The sequence below is a fragment of the Odontesthes bonariensis genome, chromosome 18, assembly GCF_027942865.1.
Source record: "Odontesthes bonariensis isolate fOdoBon6 chromosome 18, fOdoBon6.hap1, whole genome shotgun sequence".
Lineage (NCBI taxonomy): Eukaryota > Metazoa > Chordata > Actinopteri > Atheriniformes > Atherinopsidae > Odontesthes > Odontesthes bonariensis.
Genome location: NC_134523.1, coordinates 18,031,286 through 18,053,354, shown reverse-complemented (window position 1 = coordinate 18,053,354; position 22,069 = coordinate 18,031,286). Strand labels below are relative to the sequence as shown.

Below are 22,069 nucleotides of genomic sequence, written 5' to 3'. Positions count from 1 at the left end.
CGTTTTTGTACCTTTTTATCGAGTGTTTAAAGTGTGGAAAGCCGGACAGAGACTCTATTCTAACAGAAGCACGAAGATTTAAAGCTCAGTCAGATACAGGTAATGTAGAGCACAGACAGCATCTTCTTGTGGTGGTCTTAATGGCATCACAACAAAAAAATATGTTTATTAGTTTTTTTTTGCTTAAGTTTACATTTATTTGCGTTGATCAGCACTTTGTCACTCATTTAATTTCTTTTCTCATTCTGATGGCGAGAAATTTGACTAATGAACAGGTTAATATCTTTCTCTGACTTTTTAAAACACAAAAAAAGCACTCAAGATTAGACACAAGCCAAAATAATTTGGAGCCACAGTTGTTATGGTCAAATGAAAGACGGGAATCTCCCCCCCTTTTAGCCACATGAATGTGTGCCTGTGATTGTGCATTTGTTAGATGTTTTTCCTCTCGATGAGCTCCTTTCCGTCGCTGCTCAGGCCATCAGGAGGGTGATGGCAGGCAACAGGCAGAGCACCGCTCCTCCCCAGCTGACGGCGGCGGCAGACCCGGCCCCGTTACAAAGGTCTGTGTCGCAGCAGTCGTTGGTGTAGTTGAAGTTGATGCCCGAGGAGTATTTCTGTCCATTCAGGCCACACTGGGAGGGGACGGCGCAGCTCTTCTCGTATATTGTCAGCTGTAATGCGCCTGTTAGAGCAGAGAGAGGAGAGCAGCGTTGATGCTCCGCAGGTCTCTGTTTCAATAAGATGATCTTTTAAGCAAATTCTTACATATTTAGAGAGGGCAGCATTGGTTAAAAAAGTTCTACATTCGATTTCAGGCTGCCTAAAGACATTTCAATCTTATGACCTGATGATTTATTTGTACTGTTTCAGTCAGTGAGTGTCAAATTTAGCCAACTTTGAGTACATATTTCAGTTTTTGTTCCTCTATTCATCCACTTTAAACTCTGTTCATGTAATACTTTTTTTTAACCCTATAAGTTCCTGCTCTATCATGTTTCAGTTGCTCTACTGTATTTTCTTGAAAGTTTGTGGAAGTAAACCTACTCGAGCCATCTCTTTCACTTTGTTTAGGCATCTAATGCTAAAACTGAGTATTTGTTATTCAATTACCTTTTCAAATATTGTTATTTTTCCCATGAAGCGACATTTCAACCACTTGATTCAAACATGTTTCCATTGCTGTTTTCTCCTTGAGGACATTAAAGAGGTAATCAATCATATTATTCATTGTTGTGCTTCAATGAGCTAGAATAATCAAAGCTAGATGTTTTCGGAGTGGGAAGCAGCTCCAGTCAGATATGAATGTAGTTATAAAAAGATCATGTGATTATGGTTAAGGAGGTAACTCTTGCATCTGGTAATTTTAGGATTTTCTTTATCCTTTTTTGACCATCTGTTTTATTAGTGTTCCTTTGCTCGGATGTTTATGTTCCTTGTTTTCTTTCTTTTGCGTTCATCTTCATGTCCTGCATTCTTGTTTATTCCCTCATTTTGTACAGCCACATATATCTCTGTTAGTCGTGCCCTCCCCACACACCTCACCTGGTTTCCAGTTACCACATCTGCACTGCTTTAATCATTATTGCCTTCAGTGTATTTATACTCCAACCTTTCATTTATTCTCTACCAGATCTTTGTCTTCATCTTTGTCTGTTTCCCATTTCCCAAATTTAAAGTTCTGCGTGCCTTGTAATCTCAGCCACTGCAGTCTTTTTTATTATTTAATTAAATTTTCTTGTTTCTGTTCCCGCCTGCATCTTGGTCCTCGTCTCGAACACACGTTGAGACGGAAACGAGTATTAAATTACACATTAAAGCTGTATTAAAGCTCTGAATAGTATTTCACTTTTTAAATGTTAAACTGACATTAAGGATGAATTTGTCATCTTTTGGGGGTTGTTTTTGGCCTTGATTTCACACATTTAACCCACTGACTGTCTTTCTTTGGAATGGACTTGATTACTATTAGATAACAAGTGACACCCTAATCTGGAAGGGAATTTAAGCAACATTAATATCAAGTGAAGTCTAAATATGGTTTTATTAATGTTTAAACCACTGCTACCATTCAAACTGATTGTTTTCCCCTCGTTCAGTGAGGTCTGAGTCTCGGCTAATTTTATGTCATCGGTTTCTTCTGTGGACACTAAATCTGAAACATTGCTTCACAAATTAAAAATGAAGGTTATTGCACAGATTCAACTTAGAATAATATCAATGCTGTTTATCACATAGGAACTCTGGGTCATTAAACAGAAATGTTACGCCTTATTTTTCAGGTCTCATCCGATGACATAGAGTGAACATTTTGCCACACCCACAGATCTTATAGTTATTTTTAGAGATAATTTAATGCCATAACGTTCGTAAGTGTGCCGACAACCAGCCTGATCACATTTCATTTTTGTATCTGTTGCAGCTGCACACACAGATCAAAAAGTCCAGTTTTCACTTAGTAACTTTTGTATCATTAAAAAAAATGTATCTGGAGAATTTTCCTAACGTAAAACGGTTACTTTTTAATCAGTCACTTTTTAACCAGTGGTGGTTGTAAGCTTAAAGACTTGACCTGTAAATGGGTAAAGTCATCACTAATGCCTGTCATAATACATGTAGGCTCAACCGTGGATTTCTCAGACCTGTTCCCCAAAAGGATACTTCAGCTCCATGCTCCAAACAAAAACCTTATCTTCAGACACAGGAATAAACTATCATGCACATTTGGATCTCACCTCGACTTCCCGTCGCCTCACTTGAGAGGCAGCGCTGCCCGGCTGGACACTCCAGAGGATACTTCAAGCAATCCAGAGGAGAAACAGCTGGAAATACACAGGTGTAGCACTGCAAGCAGGCTGAGTAAAAGATGAGGTGACATTGAATAACTCACATTATAATCGTGAATTTCAGGGCATCAGATGATCCTCTTAGTGAGAATAGTACCATTAATTGTGGAACTGCAGAGCTAATACCAACAATTTGATTTGAAAAAAATTCTGAAATGTCGTATTATCACCAGCAAATAGTTGATGAGAGCAAACACATAATTGGGAATTATTTGCACATTTTACACTCAAGAAACCTGCATTGGTGCTCCGTGGTGGACAAAATGACATCTTGCTTTTTGCAGATATGCCAAATTTTTGTGATAATTTGATATATTCTGAAGAATATGACTGTATAATCGTCAACATCTCAAATTCCTAGTAAACACTTCTGGTCAATGTTTATTGGTAAACTTGAATTGTATGTGATTTGACAACCTTTCACAAAAAGCAACCATTTTGTTGAATGACCAGATTTGAATTTTTACAAAGAAAAACTGAAATTTCAGTTCATAAAGCACATAATAACACCAATAAGCAATGACACATATGCATGAGTATTTTTTTTATCATCAAGGGCTTCACTTTTTGAGTTAAAACTCAAAAAGATATTTTTCTATGAACACATCCTGGTGAAAAAGAAAAATATATACATTATTCATCCATCTATTGATTTTCTATTCTGAATTTTCTATTCTGAATTAATTCGCTTAATTCACCATAAATTGTGTATATAAGAAATTCTTCCTCTTTTCGGCTTGTGAGTGGAACTAAAATGACCTTGTTCACTTTTGTTTTGTTCCTAAAATAACTTGTAAATTGGTGGCAGAAAATCTTAAAACAGTTGCTGACTAGAAGTTCAATAAACAAATAATTGTTACATCTTTTAATTTTTAGTCTAAAAATTCTGTAGGAACAAGAAAACTAATATTCAGAGCAGACCCATTTCTTCGGTAGAATCAGTGCTACCACACTCTATAAGCGTCCCATTACAAATGATTATTGAATCAAAAAAGGTTAAACTACATTTAAAAGTAGTCTATCTCAATTATTAAAGTACTAAAGTTGATGATGACATATGACCTCACCTCTTGTTTCGCTATTAATTAAAATGGAGCCTTGATATGAAGCTCCTCTTTCCCAGTTTTTTTGGGGAAAACTTTAATGATGTTATAACTTTTCAAACCTTTCAATAAAATCCAAAATGGTGGCTGCATCAGAAATGTTTACAGGGCAAACCTGACATGCCTCAGCTTAAGGGCCTCCCATAAATGTAACCAGCTCTTTACACATAAACCGTAAATTAAGTGGTTTGTTGTAACGCCCCCTATTGGTCAGTTGGTGCAAACCTCGTTAGTCCCTCCTTAAGAACAGATCTACAGCTCATATTTCTACCAATTTTAGTTTTGATTGAGGCAAAGTGTTGCTGTGATCCGACTATCGTTCCTGTTTGGCAGCTTCGTGGCCAAATTCAGAGACACATGAAAGATTTGTAAAATCAGATATCGATGACTTTTCTAAAGCTTGATCTGGAGTTGGAAATTAAAGCTGTAGCCTGTAAAAGAAAATGTTACTTACTTCATGTTATACAAGTTATAAAACCTCCAACTTCTACTAGTAATGGCGTTAAGAGATTTGAATGTACAGTCATGAAACCTGGTGAAAAGAAAGACTGTTTCCTAAACTATGTAAAAGCTTTTCACCATATATTTCTGGAGGCTGCCATCCAGCCCATTGGCAGAGGAAGACAGCTAATCTTTGCTGCTTTTTCCTCCAAAAATGGAACATTCTTCAAATGGAAATCTGCAATAATTACTCCAATTAGAAAACACAGCAGTAGGTGAACACTGGCTCAGAATTTCCCTCCTATTGATCCGGGATGAAAACCAAAATCCTCTCTCTTAAAAAACTTAAGTTTTTTAGGGCCAGTCAAATTTCAGTGTTTAATGAAAGCATTGACAGCCTTCAGATAATCTGTCACAAGAACCGGAGGCCTGACACTAAAAGGATGGCTGCTGTGAGAAAAGAGACCACTGAAGCCTCATATAAACTTTAGTTAGGCGTGGTAGGACATTTCGCCCTGAACCAGAATCCCAAAGTTAGAAACAGATCTCTTTGACATCCGTTTTAAATCAGGCAGCTCTGAGGCAATTTCAGTGGCCACCTGAATGTTAAAGGATAGAATATCTCAAGCTTCCTTGAAGAGAGGAAGGCAGGAGGGTTACTGCTTTTACATTGTCCGAATGTTTCTCGAGATTCACTAATAAAGATAAGACTCATACCTGCCACAGGAAGACAACAAAGGAGTCCGATTAAAAGGTGTAAACGAGGCATGATGCTTCCTTAAAAGTCCGTAAAGGTCCCTCAGGTCAGCTTCTCAAAGCACAGCAGCAGTACAGAAACCTCTTCCCAGCACCTCACAACCCTCTAACTGCTTGATCTGAAACGTCCTCTAACTCATTCCCTAATTGAATTTACCTTTGTCTCATGCTGACTTCTTTCTATATTTCCATTAATCTGATAAAACGTGCCTCTTTCAGTGTAATTTGTTTCATCAGCAGCCGCAGAGCACCAGAAATTTTCTCACTCTTTACTCCTTTGTGTCGTTGTGATGCTCACACGGAGTGTCCCCACCCTGGGACTTGTAATTCAATTTGGAGAGGTAATTGTAAACAGCTGACATCTCTAAAGGCAGGATATAAATGCAGAATCTTATTACGTATCAGATTAGCGTTCATGTTTATATGAAACTAAGTCGGTAACAGTGTATTTTTGAGTCAACGATGGAATAAACAGATAAGTTCTTATAGAGGAAAACACATAACGAGATGCTAAAGAGGGGGAAAGAAGAAGAAGTAAAAGAAGTGGTGAAACAGTAAAGAAATTAAAGTAGATATCCCTCAAATTTTAGGCCAAAAAGTTGTTGATTTATCACTTCTCTCTGGGTGTGCTGGGAATTCTCAATTGTGAGTCTCAATTTATTCACAATATTTACAAAAAGATGCCTGTGCTTATTCACGTTTTTGGCTCAGCAGCCGCCTCCCTGTTTTGGGTGTGGATGTAACAGTCAAAGCTTGTACAAAAAGTAAAACAATACTTTTTATGTCTTTGAGCTGATCTGCAATAATATACAAAGTGATTAATACAGCAAAGCTATGATAGTGTCATATCTGATTTTAAATCACTGTGATCATTGTGGCACAAAAGTATCTCCTGATTTATCAGCAAACAGCATCAGCAGTGATGCCTGTTAAAGCTTATCAACCACATCTGTATCCGACAGTTAATCATGAATAACTAACATATGCTGCAAGAGAAACTAAAGAAATGGCAAATTTAAAATGACTAAATTTAAGGCTGTGTTTATAAAATGATCACATGAGCATCTGAATATTGCAAAAAAAACCTTAATTATCTCCTCCTTTAATTTAATTTGTGATCTGAATTATGTGCAAAAACTGCATCTGTGCCGTTTAAAAGATGCTACACAAAGATGACAATTATGAAATAATAAGACGGTAATGAGCCAAGACTCTTTAAAGACTAGAAATACCCATTTACACTAAAACTTTATAATTAAAGGGGACATTTGAGGATGGAGTAGTACCCATGACCTTAAATTAGCTCATTTCTGGTCGGAGCCTTTTACAGGTCTTCATTTGGGTCAAAAATAATAAAAAAGACATGAGGCAATAGTAGTGAGAAGTCAGAAAAGACAGACACTAGTAAAGTCAGCACCAGGCAGAAAGAGTCAGCAGATGATCAGTCAGAGAAAGTCAGCGTTGCAGAGACAGAGGGTTAGTGAGCCACTTTAACTGAATTACCCTTCAGGATGTAATGGGAGACGTGAGGGCAGCATGCAGGACGGTCTGCTGACGGCAGTCTTGTGATGAAGTGAGCCGAGCAGGCTCAGACCGAATAAGCTGTTTACCAGTTGATTAATCACAAGCCCCCAAACAACTGCCTGGAAATGTTGACAGACTCCTGTGAGGTTTTCTGTCACTTCTTGGGTCCATGTTGTCACTCAGGATTACATGTTGTGTGCAGAACTGATTGGTCGACTTTGGCAAGATAAAACATTAAAGAGAAACTTTCAGTATTAAGCAGTGAATATTTTCAATAGAGTTTGGTGCATACTCGCTGCTCTGTTGTTAATGAACAATGGGGGACAATAAAGGTTGCTCTGATAGGGGTGTCTGACCTTTTATCCTAAGATGTACTTAGGAAACAATGAAACTACTGTTAGGAGTATCTTATATTTTGTGTGAAGAATTGCTTGTTTATAGTTTCATAATCATTATTAACTTAAAAGTCCAACAAAATTGGATTTTCGCTTCTCTGTTTTTCTATTTTGAGTTTAAAAACGTCAAACTTGATCAAATACATCATTAACTCCAAGTTAATCACACAATTCCCTCTTCATTTGAACTATCTCAACTGAGGTTGACTGTTCTCCCCGACAGATGCTGTGTTCAACAGGGATGTTTTGTGTGCTGGCTGATAGATCTCGGGGGACAGATGGTGTTCTTTAATCCTGTCTGTGCCCTTTGCCTCCCATCCTCCATCTCTCCACATATTCCTCTGCTGTCACATCCACATTTACTGCATGTTTTCCTTCCCTACCTCAGACATGCAACTTTTTTGTGCTGTAGTAACTCATTCTAGTCACTAGAAGGGAATGTTGTGCAGTTTTATGCTGCAAACACAAGCTTGCGCATGTCCAAATATACGGTTCATGTCCTCTCTGATGTCAGATGAGGACTCCTGATAATCCATCTATCACGGTATCATTTGACCCACTTTTCAGTAAAAGACAGATTGTTTTTTGACGTGTCACTAACACTAAAACAAGATGGCTCTGTATATCAGCAGTTCACTGCAGACAGTCCACACTTATGTTTAAAATATAGGCATGACTGCTGATGTCGCTGCAGAACAGTTCATCAGGATTACAAGGGAGGGAGGTTGTGTCCTTAATCCTTGACAGACCCAAATCTGGCTGTGTCTTAAAACAAAGGATGGGTGCCAGTAGGGTATAAATTCTCTGATCGGAGGCCAAACACTGAACCAGTCTTTATTTATAAGGCTTGACTTTAAAATGCTGGCCTCTGGGCACACACATGTGAACGACACATGTTTCCAACTGTACAGCTTGAACATGTTGCATCCATTCATGTCACTTAGGTGTCATTTTTGGATGTCTTTGTAGTTGTTGTTTCTCCCTTTCTGATAAGTTTTCATCCACTTTGTTGATTAAATTTTTCATTTCGGTTCCGTCCTCTGTTTTTATGTGTTTGCTGGGTCAATTTTAGTTATCTTTTACCTATGCTTATTGTAAAAGACATTTTTGGACTAATTTTTGGTTGTTTTATATTAATTTATTGCCATTTTTTGTCTCTTTGTAGTCGTTTTGCAGCTTTAAATGTTTTTTTTGCATCTATTTGAAGTAATTTTGTAACTATATTTGGTCATTTTGTGTGTCATACGGCTCATTTTTTACCCTTTCATTAAACATTTAGGCTTTTTTTGGGCCAATTTGCATCTCTGTAAGGGCCTATGTTCTCTTTAGTAATCTTGCATGTCTTTTTGATTGTTTTACTTTGATCTTTTAATCTAACTTCATTAGGTCATTTTGTGTCTTATTTGAGTCTCATTAGGGTCGTGTTTTCATTATAATGTATAATTTTGGTTGTATTTATGCATTTTTGCATTTATCTGTGATCACTTGCATTCAGTTTGGTCGCTTTGTCTCACATTTTTGATAATTTTGCATCTCTTTGTAACTTTATGTCTCTTGAGCTCATTGTGTATCGTGGTGTAGTTGTTTTGTGTGATCATTTTGCTTAATTTTGTCTTCACTCTGCATCTCTTTCTGGGATACAAATTGTATTTCTGCAAAATGAAAAGAGGCCCCTGACTCATGTTCATGTTTGGCCACTTTCAACTATGATAAGAACTGTTAGTGATATAGTCACAACCAAGCTAATGTTGACTTATATTTATTAATTTGCTCTATGAAACAACAGCATAGTTGTGTTAACTTTACTCGAAATATATTCAATGCTGACTAATATCCCTCCTGATTAGACACGCAACGTGATTCCTAATTATTTTGGGCGTTTTAATAACGTGTTAAGTCATAACACGCCCGTGAGTTTTGCATTGGTCATTAAACCTGACTTTAAATAAGTAAACAGAAGTCAACAAATTGAAAACAACAGTGTCGATGATACTCCCAATCAACGCTTATTGAACCGGACCGGACGTGTGGGGGGCGGGGGTGCTCTGGGATGAAAAGCAAACAGCACTGCAGCTGTGTCAAATTTAACACAAAAACATGAACCAACCGGAAATAGTTGGCAAAGGTTTAAAGATTAAAAGCATAATGGTCGCAATAATCTTTTTTTTTTAAACTGTGTGTTTTTGTTTTAGATTTATATGCCTCTTGACCATATGTTTTTTTTTTAGCTTTTGGAACTTTAACCGATAAATACAACAAATTTGAATGTGGTGTAACGAAGCACCTTCAAAGTTAAAACAGCGTGTTTTGTCTTATTTTGAAATATGTAACCGGAAGTTGAACTTAGCTACAACCGCCATCTTGATTCAATAGTTGTTCGGCAGAGAAAAGGCAGACAGAGAGTAACGGGAACCGAGCTGGTTGGGAAATTAAATTAAACTGAGAAAAACGGGTCCGAACTAGGATATACGACACTTAAAACAGGTAGGCATGTCTAACTGTGCAGTTTTATTTTTTGGACGTGCTTGGTGATAGTTTCCCCCGTTAAAAAGATGTGGAACATCATCACAAGTATTTGGGAAGAGCGTTGATCTGCTGGGCGGTGCACTTTTGGATGAGGTTTATCCTGATTATTGCAGCTGGATAAACTCAAACAAAAAGTAGCTTTAAATGACCAAAGATAGCTCTGCTAACATTACTGTTTTTTTTTTTTTTAAGGTATTGTTGATTCACAGAGCAGCAAAAATACTGTGCTAACTTCAGCTAAACTTATAAGCGAGTATTCCAAATACGTGTAATGTGCAGCTCTATGTTTAGATTAAGTGAATATCAAAGCCCAGCATTTGTTTGGTAAGTTATGAAGGAAACATCCTGTGTGGAGGGAAACCAAGTCCCCCTCTGCAGCCTCTCAGTGGGCGACTGCTGTGAGTTACAAGGAAGATGATCAAAGGGCAATTGTCCCAAATCTGTCTCACTGTCCAAATCTGAAAATAGACTGCACCATATTGCAGTGTTATTGAATACTATCTTACAATCTAGCATTGAGCAATGCTACTTTGTCTGCTTTCAGCCGTCCAGTCTTTACATGTTCCTCCAACTGTCCCAGGGTGTGTTAGTCTCACAGATTAAACTATTACCAAATAATGAGTACTACCAGTTTGTGACAAATGTAGGCATTGTTCTCTCTAACCTGCCCGAGACCTGAGCTTGAGATATTTGCCTCTGACAGAGGATGTAGGTACTGAAGGCCTAAACTGAGTTTCATGTGTCTTTTTCTGTCCTAGGTCTGGATCGTCTACCTCTTCTTGGCATATTCAGATGAAAGAATAGATGGAGCACTTGAATCAGTGAAGAGGGCTGAAGATGCTCCCGAGTCACACTGTTAGCTTTGTTTAGAGCTTTTTCAGCTGACGGTACACATTTTTTTTATACTGCCTCTTGCTTGTGTCCTCGCAGAGCACCAGCATTTGCTGAATTACTGAAGTCATGGCAAACATGTGCCCTTATGGCCGTTTCACCCACGCCGTGGTGCGGGGCATCCCAGAGACCTTTGGGAAGACCGTGGGAGACAGCCATGAGAACAGGGAGGTCTCGGTGGACCTGGCTAAAGCTCAGCGTCAGTTCGGCTGCCTGACGGGAGCGTTGAGGCAGAAGGTTGGGCTGCAGCTGATTGAAATCCCCCCTGACCCTGAGCTGCCAGAGAGCTGGAGGATAGAGGATGTAGCAGTCATCCAGGGAGACACGGCGCTCATCACCAGGCCCTTCAAACAGCAGAGACGCAGTGAGGTAACACACCACAGTAGGAAGTGGCTTTGGGACCTCATTTTGGCACCCCTAATCCTCAGATGGTGCACTTAATCTTGTGTTTAGCCAGATTATGGTCTGAAAATGAAGCTGCGGGACACACTTAACCCACTCAGGTTTTTATCATCGTCACCTGGTCTAATAAATTCTTCTTTGTGAATTCATCTTTTGAAGATGGGGTGAAAAACAACCAACTCTTTTTATCCCTCGAAACAGCCGTTTCTATTCTTTGTCTGAGTTGATTTTGCTCTGTAATGTGACTCTTCTTGGCATGTTAGTCGTGAACGTTTACCCAATTTTGCAGTTTCCAAAAATAATTGGGGAAGTTGGGAGACTATTGAGACAGTTCAACTGGTGTACAGTAAAAGCGAAAGAGTCAAGAGTGAAAATAAATTGGTAGTTCTGTCTGTCCACACTTTTTACTTGTACTTTATGTCCAAATACTCAAAACTATTTGAAAGTTCTTCAGTACCCTGATATGTTCCTACCGAGCTCCATGGAAAGCACAGTGGAATCTGGCTGTAAATTTAGAGACGTCCTTAACTGTTTGGACAGCTGTGAACAAAATTCATGTTTTTACATGTTCCGCTGAATGTTTGGCTTCAAATTAAAGCTCTTTTAAATCATCCAGCGAGGTCGGTTACAGGAGCTTACTGGTTTGTCGTTATTGGGCGTCTGTAGAAACATGGAGGGAGGAGGAAGACTTGTTTTTTTTCCATTTTCATACAATCCTACTCTAATTAAAACATTCTTTTGTATATTTTACATTTCTGCCAACAAGCCCCACCTCCACAACAAAAATTTCACTGAAATTTATCTCGTTCATACTGATGTAACATCTCTATTTTCTCCTCATGTCCTCGTTTCTCAGGTGGATGCAGTGAGGAGGGTGATGTCGGAGCTCCATCTGACCGTGGTGGAAATGGGGGACGAACATGGGGACTCTGGAGGAGCCACGCTTGAGGGAAGCGACGTGCTCTTCACTGGGAGGGAGTTTTTTGTTGGCATCTCCTCCCACACCAACCGTAGGGGTGCAGAGGTGCTGGCAGACACTTTCAGGGTAAGAAACGTCGTCTATCAGATGAATCCTTCTGTGTGGGTGCTGGGCCACGCTCTGGTTATTTTGTCAATCCTCAACTAATCTTCTATTCTCATTTCTGCTGAGTGGATTATGTTTAATTGACTGAAACTTTTTTTTAATGAAACACAGCTACAGCCTTGGTATTTATGGTGTCAGTTTACATATTTAGCCAGAGCAACAGGGGGTTCTTGGAGCCAAGACTGTCATCTGAAAAAGAACACAGCTGCCAAAGTGAGCAGGTGGCCATTTGCTGCACTGCATTTTGGGAATTCTTGTCTGTTAACAGTGATGAATGAGGTCATTCGAGTTTCCAAATAATAAAGGACGCACAGCCTCTCCCTCTGGCCCAACCGGACCCACCCATTAGTATCGATTCCCTCACTTCCCTTAAGTGCTTTTTACACACATGCAGACACGCACTCGCATACTGCGTGTCCTCGCACGTTGGGTGTGTTGGTTTGTCGGAGCTGGGGATGAAAGAAGATCAGCAGGGCATTTTTGTCTGACATCCTCGTGTTTGTTTGGTTTCAGAGGAGTTTAACTTCTCGGGCTTATTTCAGTTTTCCTTCATTAAATGACATTTTACTGTATTTGTTGTTTGGATTTATGGATCCTCTTGTTTTTCTTACAACACTGAAGTAAAATGCGAGTCATGGGAGCATTTTAAACGGTTCGTGCTAGGCGACCTGTGCTTGCTGAGGTGTTTTGGTAATACCACGTTGTCTACGGGGACAGTTTAAAAGCCAGATAACTTTGTTTTAAACCTAAATATATTCCCTTTTCTAGTCTTTTATGTATATTAACAAATTAAATTGGGTTGACGAGACAACATTAAAGGCATCAGATACAGTTGTGGTCGTCCTACTGTCTCATAAAGCTGTTATGTGACCGCTGTGAAACTGCCAGAGTGAACATTTTCCTTTCTGTTCAGGACTTTGCTGTGTCCACCGTCCCCGTCTGTGGTGGAGCCCGACTGAAGCACGTCTGCTCCATGGGAGGTCCGAACACGATCGTATTCAGCAACAGCGACGGGGCCAAGAAGACGCTACGGGTAAGACTTTAAATGTTGTTCTATCCTGACCTAAAGTGAACATAAAAGATTAACTACACGTACATGATGGGATCTTAAATCTAAAATGAAATGAATCACCTCACGTTGTTCACCTGTGCGTGGCGTTTCAAGCCGCTAAATTTTTATTTTTTATTTATTTTTATAATTTTTAAATCGCCTCTGTCCTCAAGTGAACCGCCACGTTATTGTAACGGCATTAGCCGTTCCTTTGAGTCTGTGTGTAAGGCTGGGTGTGTCTGGGTGCTTTGTCTCAGATGATGGAGCAGCTGACTGATCACCACTACGAAGTGCTCACCGTCCCGGAGGAATCTGCAGCAAACTGCATCTACATTAAAGGCCCGTCCAAACGGGACTTTCTGGTGCACCGGCCTGCAGAGGAAAGTCCCGACGGCGTCTCTGTGAGTACAACACAGAGGCCGTAAACACGGCTATTTTTATGCGTTTGCTACTATCGTCAACATGTAAACAAACAAACAAACACTGTGGCATAGCAACGGGACCCTGAACATCAATGTAATGCTAAGGGTTAACCCTAAATTAAAGAACAATACTGTTTCAGAGGTCGCCTCCATATTGAATCAGCCGCTCACGTACTTGTTGGTGGGACAACTCTGTGAATGAAAGGTTTTTGCAGAAGAGAATTTTCCCCCGATTAAGCAGCTTTGCCCGCACGTTGAGGAGTAGACGACCGTAAACGGATCCCCCGTCAGCGCTGGTCAGCAGAGCTGTTTGAACACCAAACTCTTTAGTAAAGGAGGGCAGATCATGCATGACCGCAAATGCTTTTGGTTGCTCAGTACAAGTGGTTTGGAAAATAATGAGGCAAGTATTCACCTCTTGTATGCTGTGTGAATACAGTTAGAAGTCACTGAGGAACTTTTAATATTTGTTTAACTATGATATTGTCTTGATACTTTAACATTGCTTTGCTTTTATTAGGATTAACGAAATAATCAAACTTAAAGTTATGGTTCAGATGAGACTAAAATATCTTTAGATTTTACCAAACAAATTAAGTTGAACAACACAGAAGTGGTTATACATGTTGAGCCTTTTATCAATGCATTCTTTACATGACAAAGCGTGTTAAAGACGCATTAATGGATGCTATTGCACAGTAAACATGACTGAATTTAAAGGTTATGTTTTTGTGTTCATTAACAGTGTGGACTGTTTTAACTTGGTGTTCTAATGCTCAAAAAATCCAATTTATATCCCAAGAATTTAGTTCACTCAGAAGATGGTTTGTAATGTTCTTAATGTTTTGCAGACATGTATCCCAACAGAATCTGTATTTATGAACCTCGGTAACATCAGTGAATCCCTCAACAGACGGCAGATCATTTCCAACCAGTGAAGCAGTTTTTCCCCCTCCTTTTATTAGCCCCTCAAGTGTGTCCAGTGCTTCTTGTTCCAGTAATGACGGAGAGCGTCTGTATGAGTCAACTGTTTCCTCAACTCTCTGCAGGCCTTCCAGAAGCTGCCAGACTACACCCTCCTGCCGACGGCCTGCAGCGAGGCCTCCAAACTGGGAGCGTCTCTGTCCTCGCTCTGCCTCCTCGTCAACAGAAAGCACACATATTTCTGAAGACGCTCTAATACAATGTTTATTTGGTGGCCTATGAATTGCTGCCCACCCATCAAAGCTGTGGATTTTTAGTTTAAAGAAACAGATGCATGGTATTTGTACGACACATCTGGTTTATGAAACGGCTGCGCCCCCTGCTGGGGACTTTATGGAACCACTAAGTTGAGCTGTAGTGTCACTGTTCAAATTGTGAAAGCTTTATTTGTTTTGCCACACCAGTTAAATTCTTAACTGCAGGTTCCACTTAGCAACTCGTCCTTATTTGCTTTTGACAAACGAGACGACCAGTCCAAATAATATTTACGTTATGTTAAAACCTTTTTGTACTTCCTAGTTTGATTATAAGATGCTTAATTAACGCAAACTGGACACGGAAAACAGGTTTAAAAGCACTAAAAACATTTTAATGATAACTGTAGCAACATTTGAATTTCTTCCATTCAGACTAGCACAGGACCTGTGGTATCCACATTTGTTTTAATTTAGTTGTAGGTTATCTAGCTGTCATGTAGCTTTACAGATGCTAAAGTCTTCCTGGGTATGAGTTTGTAGCTACTGTAGGAGTAATTAAATCTACCTTTTGACAAGTTGGTCTTGTTTATGAAGAATTACTAATGCTGTCCTGTAGAAAGTTTGTTGCTACAAAGGTGTCGCTTCCATTTCACTTGATATAAACCAAAAAGCTCAACATTTTAACCTGATGTACAGATTACCTTGAATATTTGTGTTTGTTTACATTAAAACACTCAAACTCCACATTAGTTTCTTCAGATTTATTTGTTTGGTTAGAAAGCGAACATGTTTAACGGTTGGACTTGGCAACTCTCTCCAACTCGTCCTTCTTCTTGATGGCGTATGAGTTAGATGAACCCTGTAGGAGCGAGAAAGGAGACTTTAATACGTCTCTGCCACGGAGATAAAAAATAGACTGGTTGTAGTTTCTAAGAACCTAAATCCCAGTTGTTTTTAGCTCAGACCACAGCAAGATTGGTTCTAATGATTCATTTTAAGTACAAAGTGTTACCTTGGCTGCGTTGATCAGCTCATCAGCCAGGCACTCGGCGATGGTCTTGATGTTCCTGAAAGCAGCTTCTCTTGCTCCTGTGCACAGCAGCCAGATGGCCTACGAGAGAAAGAAGCATTAAGATGTGAAACTGACAAGCTTAGCTTTAGCTGAGCAAATACAGGTCAGGGTTGTAGTGTATCTGAGTTGGTGATTGACTGGGTCACAGCAGACTGCAGCCAATGAATAAGCAAAGACATTTTCTCTACGAGCACTCTAGCACACCAAGACAACAGGAAATATCCAGGCGTGACTCTAGCCTCGTTTGACATGAATCAGGGTCGAAAGATGAGAGCAGCAACATTTGCTGGTGAGTTTAAAAAAATAAATAAAGATTCCACTTCAACTTCCTCAAACCATAACTGCTTAATAAACTCTCAGGGCATTTAAGACATATCCCACTTCATTGATCCGAGGGCATACGTAAAAAAAAAAAAAGTCACCTGGTTGACTCTGCGGAGGGGCGACACATCAACAGCCTGCCTCCTCACGGTACCAGCACGACCGATACGGGTGGAGTCCTCACGGGGTCCACTGTTGATGATGGCGTTGACCAAGACTTGGAGGGGATTCTGGAAGAAATTGGAGAAAAGATTGAACATTTCATAACTTCAGGGGTGATGTGCAAACAAAGCAAGGCTGCTCAATTTCTCCATTGATAAAATGAATTCACAACTCTACAACATAAAAATTCATAAAAAATCATGTAGAATATAGCATATACTTTGCTGTCTACAGTAGTAGATCAACCCTCATCTTACTTTGAAGCTCCCAGATTAAGGAAGTGACGTTGACGCAGCTTTAGCAGCAGAGAAGCTATTAGGCTTGTGTTGATAATAATAAACTCCTGGACTATGTACAAACTTCCAAATGCATTGTTTTGTGAGTACAGACCATATTTGTACTACTGTAGAAGTTTGGTGTCATGGCATGTGATTTTAGTGTGGTAATTTTGGAGATACTGCCAGGTTCCATTAGCGCTTGTACTAAGCTATTCGGGATAACTCAGCAACTCAGCTGATGTTCAGCCAATATCGAAAAAACTGCGGGTGGGCTACTTGGCTGGATATCACGGTTCAAATGACCCCAGGTTGAATCTACTCCGAACTATCACTTTAATTAACCAAATTTCAAAATTTAATAGCAAAGTCCTGGGATTTTTGCGCCCTGTGCCACTTCTGCACCGGATACACTGACTGATTTGATGTAACGTGGCCGGTGTCGCCACGAGGTGATACAACTCGGGTCGTATTGCAACACAGATGTTCTGCAGTTGAAGTGACAGTAAAAATCATGATACAACCCTCCTCCAATCTGCAGTGAAATGTTTTAAAAGTGTAAAGACATTTTTAAATATTTCCCTACTTAGTTGAGCTTGTTTGGGTCTCAGAGCACCATGAATGACACACTACAAACAACCCCACTTAAGGGGGTAACTTACAGATAATTATGAGCCACAAGACGATGGAAACCATCTGACTGAGCATGAGAAGCTTTGACTGACTGACCTGTCCCACCCAACTAATCACTGTATAAGTGTCAAAGTTTGAATCTGAGGGGGAAAAACATCTGTCGACTGGCTGCTTTAAAACTTTTCACCGCCTTCTTGTGCGTAAATAAAAACCTGCCGACGGTATCGGATCTTAATCATTCTCATCAAACGTGACATCAACTGATCGTACCTCTCCAGTCAGCAGGTGGATGATCTCAAAGGCGTGCTTGACAATGCGCACGGTCATCAGCTTCTTGCCGTTGTTGCGACCGTGCATCATCATTGAGTTGGTCAGACGCTCCACGATGGGGCACTGTGCCTTCCTGAAACGCTTGGCGGCATAACGTCCTCCAGAGTGTGGCAGGTACTTGGCGTACTTCTCTTTCACGGCAATATAATCCTGCGGTGAAGAATTGAATAGTTGCCACCTTAAATATCACTACTTACACTCATCTGTAACAGCCTCGTTCAGGTAGGTGGTGTATCTGAGATGGTGATCGACTGGGTCACAGCAGACTACAGCCAATGAATAAGCAAAGACATTTTCTCTACGAGCACTCTAGCACGCCAAGACAACGGGTCAGTGTCCAGGTGTGACTCTAGCCTCGCTTATGACGACTCAAAAACTCCAGAGTAATTTGTCACGCTGCCTACCTGCAGGGAGATGTCGTTGATCTGGACATCATCTGTGCTCCACTTTCCAAAGAGCTTGATCTCCGGGCTCTCGGCCACGGCTGGGGCGGTCTCCCACTCAGTCACTAAAGAAAAAACAGGAAAGCAATGTTGACAACTGCTGCAATTTTCCGTTTCTGTGGCTACTTTTCCAACAATGCTCAGGAGTTGGTGGCTGAAATAAATGCACTTTTAAAGGCTTTTTCAACCAAGCCATGTTCAACACTGATTAACACAAAAGCAGGGATGCTGTTATTTATAAGGACTACGAGACAAGCCAAAGGTAGGTGTGTGGGCTTCTAAAACGTTTTTTTTTTTTTTTTTTTTTTTTTAAATGCTGCTTTATTCCACTACATTTTATGAGAGGGATCTCAACTCTTGTCCTTGAGGGCCGCTGTCCTGTAGGATTAAGATAGATAGAATTGAACAATCTTTTGAACAGATCCATTCAATCGGCATCTAGTCTGGAAAATCAGGTGCGTTGAAACAGGAAAACATCTAAAACCTGCATGACAACTGCCCTCGAGGACCGGAGTTTGAGGACCCCTGTTTTAAGGGGTAGAAACAGGAGTCATTTGTGTATAACTATTTCTCGAGTCTCCCCTTTACAAAAAACAGTTGCTACCTATCCAGAAAAATGCTGAGAAATCCAGATTCTATTCCGTTATGAGACATGATCTGCCGATATGTAGATTCAACTTTAAAGTCTAGTCAGAGAAATAGACAACCACCCCGCAAGAGCAAGGCCGCAGCCGAAGCCTGTTTCCAGTAAGCATTAGCAAACTAAAACTATGACGACTATCAACCTAAAAAACGTCAGCAACCTAACGTGTATGCGCATTTCTAATCGGTGTTGGTTTCAGAATCAGTATTAACGATAACTTTTAGTAAAGTGGAACACTGTCTGTGAGATCTATCGAGGGGGATCATTAACGTGCCGCATCCACATGTGCTAGCAGGTTAGCCACATGCTAACGTCCAGCTCTGTTGTGCTCGTTCGGAAACGTTCAGAGGTAATAAAACAACTGTTCGGGAAAAACCACCAGTTCTGGTTAAATTGGTCGAACATTGAAACTCGTAACTCCTTCAAATGTTCGGTTTGACCTATTTTAACAGTACATAAAACGAATAAAGGGTGAATTTTTCACTCACTTCTGTCTGCCGTTCTGTACCACACTTCTCTGAGACGGAAAAGGGCCTTCACGCGGCGCCGCTTCCAGATATCCGGTGAACTGGTTGGCTTCTTCCGGGGCGCAAGGGATGATGGGAAATGTAGTTTTTTTTCTTCTTCGGCGCTGAGGAGGTGCAGGCTAATATAATACATCCATGGGTGCAGGCCATACATCCACAGCCTCCATGTTAATCAAAAGAAAGCAATTATCGGTTTATTTATTGGCTGAATACATCTGTAATTAAACAAAAATTCGTGGAAAACAAGATGTAAATGCTATGATCGATCATTACTGCCTTTATTTATGACTAATGCTGTAATAACTTGATAAATCTTGTGCTTTTTTATTGTTAGTTTTTTATAGGTTTGATGGCTTTCCTGTTTTGTTTCAAATGATATGTACACGTAATGTATTGATCAGTGAAATTCTTGACTTTAAAGGGACACTATGTAATAAATTAAGTCATTTATTAGCTCAAATCAACATATTCATTCATAAGTTAGTCCTCATTGGTGTAAAATGATCTGTCAAAAATCTCACTTATCCTCCTGAGTGAAGAATAACTAAGGTGGCATCTTTGGACGTCCACTTCCTGACCTGGGCCACATTAAGGGGTATATCATCCATATGATCCACCATCAGCACTCGCTCAGGTGTCTCCTCTTCCTTCAGCCGGGATGGAACTGGCAGCCTGCTGAGCGCATCGGCGTTGCTGTGGAATTTCCCCGGCTTGTAAATGATTTTATATTCGTAGGCTCTGAGAAGAACTGACCATCTCTGGATTCTGGGCGAGAGCATGTGGGGTACAGGTTTCATTTCATGGAAGAGTGTAATCAAAGGCTTATGATCGGTTGTGATGGTAAACTTCCGCCCATATAGGTACTTGTGGAATCGTTGAATGCCAAAAATAACAGCCAAACCCTCTTTGTCTAACTGCGAATACCGTTTCTCTGATGAGCTGAGGGTTCTTGACATGAAACCCAGTGGCCTCTCCGTCCCATCAGGCATCCTGTGTGATAAAACAGCACCCACCCCTTAAGGGGATGCATCACACGCCAAAATTAGTTCCCTATCTGCAGAGTAATGAACTAACACATCGGCTGACTGAAGGAGTTCCTTGGACTTATGGAACGCTTCGTCTTGCTTGTTTGTCCACACCCATTTCTCATCTTTTCTGAGCAGCTGGTGCATTGGGGCAAGCAGTGTGGACAGGTTTGGGAGAAAGCGATTATAACAATTTAACAGGCCAAGATAAGCTTTGAGCTCTGTGACATTTGATGGTGTCGGGGCCTCGCTGATGGCTTTGACTTTGGACTTCATTGGGTGCAAACCATGTGCATTCACCTTGTGGCCTAGGTAACCCACCTCGTCCTTCAGGAGCTCACATTTTGACCTCTTCAGACGCAACCCGGCCTCCTCCAAGCGTCCCAACACTGTATTCAAGTTTTTGAGGTGGTCTTGGGCATTTAGGCCCGTGACAAGAATGTCATCCAAATACACAGCCACCATTGGTATGCCCTGCAGTAAACCCTCCATCGTTCTTTGGAAAATGGCCGGGGCGGAGGAAACACCGAAAGGGAGGCGGTTGTATGTGAAAAGACCCTTGTGCGTGTTCACTGTGAGGTATTTCTTAGAATCCTCATCCATCAGAATCTGGGCGTACGCATGGCTCATTTCCAATTTTGAAAACTGTTGGCCTCCCGCCAGGGCTGCGAATAGGTCTTCAATTCTCGGAATTGGGTACTGTTCTAGAAGCGACACTCGATTTACGGTGAGTTTGTAATCACCACACAGTCTAATTGACTCATCGGCCTTCAATATGGGTACGACGGGACATGCCCAGTCTGAGTGTTTGACAGGTGTGATTACCTCTTCCTTTATCAGCCGGTTTATTTCTGCTTCCACTTTGGGGCGCATGGCGAAAGGAATCTGCCTGGGCCTGAAGTATCTGGGTACAGCGCCGGGCACAATGTTAATGGTTGCTTTAACTCCCTTTAACGTCCCCAACTCATCCTTAAATACATCTTCATGATGTGCCAGCACCTGCTCCACGGTCAGCCTTTCTCCCCCTGCTACACTCACGTTGTGAATTTCTGCCCAGTTTAACTTTAACAGTTCTAGCCAGCTTCGGCCCACCAGACTGGGTCCAGTGCCACTCACTACATAGAGAGGCAAGTTCTTCCATTGGTTTTGATAACTCACTTTAACATCGGCTACTCCCAGCACCTTTATGTCTTCCCCTGTGTATGTTTTTAGTTTCAGACTAGTTGGCCCCACTTTGGGCTTTTGCTCATTTTCCCACTTTGCATGGAATTCTACTTCGTTCATTAGTGTAATACTACATCCAGTGTCAACTTCAAATTCCACCTTTTCTCCATGGACCTCCATCTCCACAGTAATTGGTTTTACTCTTGAATGTCTGTCCTGTAGACTGTACATTGAAATAACTTGCTCTGTCTCATCTGTTGGTTCATCTTCATCATGTACACTGACATGGTGTGAGTGATTACTCCCACGGGGCGCCCAATTACTGCTGCTGCGGCCCTTTTCCCTTTTATTTTCCTTTTGATCACTTTGTTTTCTTGAATTCCGACATACTCGCCCAATGTGGCCTATTTTTCCACATGAATAGCATTTTTCCTGCTTGAAACGGCAGGTTGAGGAATCGTGACTGCCATTGCATCTGTAACACGTTTTCCCTTCCCCTCCTGTTCTCCCAGCTGGCCTGAACGCAACGCTGGGATTTCCCCCTTCTCTGATGCTATTGCACGCTGTCTTTCCTTGTAGATCCTGCGTATGTTTGTGTGCAGACTCCATAGCTTGGGCGGTTTTTAATGCACTTTCAAACGTGAGGGCGGATTCAGCAAGTAAACGTCTCTGTATGGGCTCATCGTTTATCCCACACACTAGTCGGTCCCGCAGCATCTGTGACAGTGACAACCCATAATTACAGTCCTGTGCCAGCTTCCTAAGTTGAGCAACAAACTCGGACACAGACTCGTCCGGCTGCCTCACACGGGAGTTGAATCTGAAACGCTGCACAATCTCGCTGGGTCGGGG

At 40.9% G+C, this 22,069-nt stretch overlaps 3 protein-coding genes and 2 non-coding genes across 6 annotated transcripts; 1 reads left to right on the top strand and 4 right to left on the bottom strand.

The window, feature by feature from the left end:
* Window positions 1-16: 16 nt before the first annotated feature.
* On the bottom strand, window positions 17-5,179 carry LOC142367194 (prostate stem cell antigen-like). Its single transcript, XM_075449151.1, has 3 exons — window positions 5,108-5,179; window positions 2,736-2,855; window positions 17-685 (listed from the first exon to the last, which is right to left on the bottom strand). Exons 1-3 carry the CDS (start codon window positions 5,157-5,159, stop codon window positions 474-476), a joined length of 384 nt encoding a protein of 127 aa, XP_075305266.1. The 5' UTR covers window positions 5,160-5,179; the 3' UTR covers window positions 17-473.
* Window positions 5,180-9,434: 4,255 nt separating this feature from the next.
* On the top strand, window positions 9,435-15,366 carry ddah2 (DDAH family member 2, ADMA-independent). 2 transcript variants are annotated; one of them, XM_075449253.1, is made up of 6 exons: window positions 9,435-9,549; window positions 10,522-10,851; window positions 11,741-11,929; window positions 12,882-13,001; window positions 13,277-13,420; window positions 14,491-15,366. In XM_075449253.1, the coding sequence occupies exons 2-6, from the start codon at window positions 10,552-10,554 to the stop codon at window positions 14,608-14,610; spliced, it is 873 nt and encodes a 290-aa protein (XP_075305368.1). In that variant the 5' UTR covers window positions 9,435-9,549; window positions 10,522-10,551; the 3' UTR covers window positions 14,611-15,366. The 2 variants fall into 2 exon arrangements, with proteins under 2 accessions (XP_075305368.1, XP_075305367.1); XM_075449252.1 differs by having other exon boundaries at window positions 10,350-10,851.
* Window positions 15,367-15,368: 2 nt separating this feature from the next.
* rps5 (ribosomal protein S5) lies at window positions 15,369-19,090 on the bottom strand. The gene is made up of 6 exons (XM_075449254.1): window positions 18,990-19,090; window positions 17,820-17,923; window positions 17,356-17,565; window positions 16,117-16,245; window positions 15,635-15,733; window positions 15,369-15,481 (listed from the first exon to the last, which is right to left on the bottom strand). Coding segments are annotated over exons 1-6 (612 nt in total). The 5' UTR covers window positions 18,991-19,090; the 3' UTR covers window positions 15,369-15,412.
* Window positions 15,808-15,939, bottom strand: LOC142368365 (small nucleolar RNA SNORA3/SNORA45 family). The gene has a single exon (XR_012767334.1). It is a non-coding gene; the product is annotated as a small nucleolar RNA SNORA3/SNORA45 family (small nucleolar RNA).
* On the bottom strand, window positions 17,643-17,775 carry LOC142368366 (small nucleolar RNA SNORA3/SNORA45 family). Its single transcript, XR_012767335.1, has one exon. It is a non-coding gene; the product is annotated as a small nucleolar RNA SNORA3/SNORA45 family (small nucleolar RNA).
* Window positions 19,091-22,069: the final 2,979 nt, after the last annotated feature.

Coding starts and splice junctions, on each gene's coding strand:
- LOC142367194 (XM_075449151.1), bottom strand. CDS start 5,159: ATGCCTCGTTTACACCTTTTAATCGGACTCCTTTGTTGTCTTCCTGTG. Junction 2,856..5,107: donor TTGTTGTCTTCCTGTGGCAG/GTATGAGTCTTA, acceptor TCTTTTACTCAG/CCTGCTTGCAGTGCTACACC. Junction 686..2,735: donor TGAGGCGACGGGAAGTCGAG/GTGAGATCCAAA, acceptor CTGCTCTAACAG/GCGCATTACAGCTGACAATA.
- ddah2 (XM_075449253.1), top strand. CDS start 10,552: ATGGCAAACATGTGCCCTTATGGCCGTTTCACCCACGCCGTGGTGCGG. Junction 10,852..11,740: donor AACAGCAGAGACGCAGTGAG/GTAACACACCAC, acceptor CTCGTTTCTCAG/GTGGATGCAGTGAGGAGGGT. Junction 13,421..14,490: donor AAAGTCCCGACGGCGTCTCT/GTGAGTACAACA, acceptor AACTCTCTGCAG/GCCTTCCAGAAGCTGCCAGA.
- rps5 (XM_075449254.1), bottom strand. Junction 17,566..17,819: donor TCAACGACATCTCCCTGCAG/GTAGGCAGCGTG, acceptor TCTTCACCGCAG/GATTATATTGCCGTGAAAGA. Junction 15,734..16,116: donor CCCTCCGCAGAGTCAACCAG/GTGACTTTTTTT, acceptor TTTCTCTCGTAG/GCCATCTGGCTGCTGTGCAC.